The sequence below is a fragment of the Halyomorpha halys genome, unplaced genomic scaffold, assembly GCF_000696795.3.
Source record: "Halyomorpha halys isolate HHAL.00 unplaced genomic scaffold, Hhal_1.1 Scaffold556.1, whole genome shotgun sequence".
Classification (NCBI taxonomy): Eukaryota; Metazoa; Arthropoda; class Insecta; order Hemiptera; family Pentatomidae; genus Halyomorpha; species Halyomorpha halys.
In genome coordinates, this window is record NW_027105572.1 from 257,777 (window position 1) to 260,455 (window position 2,679).

The 2,679-nt window shown below is 25.0% G+C and overlaps 1 protein-coding gene across 1 annotated transcript in view; it reads right to left on the reverse strand.

Annotated features, from left to right (window-relative positions):
- Spt-I (serine palmitoyltransferase subunit I) overlaps positions 1 to 2,679 on the reverse strand; it is a 23,595-nt gene that overhangs the window by 2,374 nt on the left and 18,542 nt on the right. The window contains exons 7-8 of the mRNA XM_067052127.1: positions 1,401 to 1,598; positions 1,217 to 1,328 (exon numbers count right to left, since the gene is read on the reverse strand). Of these exons, the coding sequence (XP_066908228.1) occupies positions 1,217 to 1,328; positions 1,401 to 1,598 (310 nt within the window). The remainder of the gene's footprint in view (positions 1 to 1,216; positions 1,329 to 1,400; positions 1,599 to 2,679) is intronic.

Consider the following 2,679-nt stretch of genomic DNA (forward strand, 5'->3'; position numbering starts at 1 on the left):
TTTTGAAAAGGGGTGAATTTGAATCGTTAAGTTATATATTTTAAAATAATGAAAGGCTCAGATTATGGAACCAAGGCTTTCTTTAAAAACATTGATATTTGACCAGTATTTGTTTGTGTTTATAAATCTGCAGTCTAAGTTTATTAGAACTTAATAATCTCTGTATACAAATTTAATGAAGTTTGTTAAAACTTAAAGAATATCTAATACTTAATTTTGAATATAAAATTTTACGCAACTAATGACAAAAAGTTAAAAAAGATTAAATTGACAGGCTTCATGAGGCATTAACTATATGTAGTCCAAGGAAATTGATGAGTCTTAAGTTAGTTTTTTAATTTCAACTAAAGTATTTTCCCAAGTCCAAATAAACTTATTTATGGAAAATAAACTATAATAGTGATCATGATTGTGATGACCAGTGAAATTAACTAAATCAAGTTAAATAAAATCAGTTTCAAGTTAAAGTGGAAATGTAGCAGAAACAAATGAAGAATTAATTCAACTTTAATGGATGAAGAGAAGATTTTTTTCATGATTCAAAAATCATATTTTTTTTTAATTAGGTAATTTAAATTGTTCAAGATTTAAGTTTTTCGTGCTTAACTTAATTTATTTTATGTTTAGTATTAGAATATTTTCTTTATTACACATATTTCTTTTTTACATTCAAATAATGTCCTGGGATCAAAAAGAAGCAAAGTAAAATATTTTTAAATATGAAAATGTTAAATAATATGAATTTTAATTAATTTTATAATTATTACTTATATGATATAAATATTTTATTTTTTTGTGTTATCAGTTTAAATAAAAAATAAACTGTGATGTAAAGAACATATGTACTTTTTATTAAGAAAAACCTATCAACACTACAAATTGGATAAATATGGAAATTAGTATAATTGATTCATTTCAAATCGATTCAATTGATTCATTTAAAATCAATTAAATCAATTCATATTGAACAGAGTCGATCAAAAAGAGAATCAATCCTAATGAGAACAATCAAAATTAATATTATTATTATTTATTATCAAAATAACATAACAAAGTGATGACCATGCCAGAATGCCTTGTTATTCAACATTTTGTTATTTTTAAAATAACATACAAAACTAGTGACCTTTTCCTTTCTTATATTCTTCATAATAAATTATTATTCTATATTTTTTTAATGACAATAAACTATATATATCAAATAATAGCCACAAACCTAATCCTGAGAGCCTTTGATGTTCAACAATAAATGATGATCCAACACAAAATCCACCAACTGAAGCAACAGACATTTCTAAACTAGCCATGATTAGATCTACTTCTGTAACCTGTAAAATAGAAGTAAATAGATAATGTTCAAGTCAATCAAAAAGTAGGTACAAAGCAAAAAATACACTTACTGGAATATTGAAATGCTCAGTAACCCCTTTCCCATTCTTTCCTAATGTTCCAAAAGAAATACTTTCATCAATGAACATGCGAAGTTTGTACTTCTTAGAGAGTAATACAAGTTCTGGTAAGTTACAAAGTTTTCCTGTTTTCATGTAGATTCCTTCTATTACAAGAAATCTTCTTGTTTTGGCAGCTTTCTTTGTGTTCTAATCATATCAAAAATATATTATTTTAAATTTTTCATAAAATCAATATTAGTTATAACTAAGATAAATCGGCGAAACTAATCTTGAGAACTGGCTACACATAAAATTGCCATTCATGCTTAATTTATCTTTTGTCTAAAGACAAATAAAGGTCCACCAAAATACATAGTTCAGAATAGAACCCAGTATACTGACAATTCTTAAAAGGAATCAAACTACTAGCTAAATCCTACACACATACAAACTGATAGAAGAAAATGGGGTAATAATATAGCCAAAAACTTTAAGAAAGAAGACACTAATTGAATTTTAAACTTCGCATACTTTGCATTATAGTGGTATGTATATCAAAAAAATTGTGTTTAATAGTTAATAAAAGTGTATAACTATAATGTTAATATTGCATATATGTATGTATAGTTGACCGTAAAAATTGATATATAGGGAGATGGTCAGGGTTGCGGTCAATAGTGAAACAAAAATAGTTTACAACTATTTATTTTCCAACGTTTCCACTGTTCCTAATTACCAAAAGAGACTCATCTCAGAATCAATTTATATACATCTTGAACCCCTTCCAGTTAACCACAAAATCGATAAAAACTGTATCTCGCATACATACAGCCATATATTAAACTTAATTAAGACTCATTAATTTTACACTCTTTTTATTATCATCACCAAACATTTTCTCTTTATCACTTATATTACCTATCATTGTATTTTCCTTAATTATTCATCTATGTTTTATTAACTTCACATTTACTTTGTTTTGTTTTTTGTATACTCTTATTTCACATGTTTCTATTAACTTCTTTCACTTATCATTATCATCACTATTCATTACCATCACATTCTTTCACTTATTTTCCATACTTTATTACTTATTTTTAATTTTTTATGTACTTTTTTCTATATCACACCTTGTACTTTTATATATATTTTCATTTTATTTTGTAAACTTTCACTTCTGATTGTTAAATTACCTTATTTCACTTTATGTTATTCATGTTACTCCTGTTATCTTTACTAGTTATATAATAGTAATTACTATTATCAGTGTAGAACTACGATTATTTTT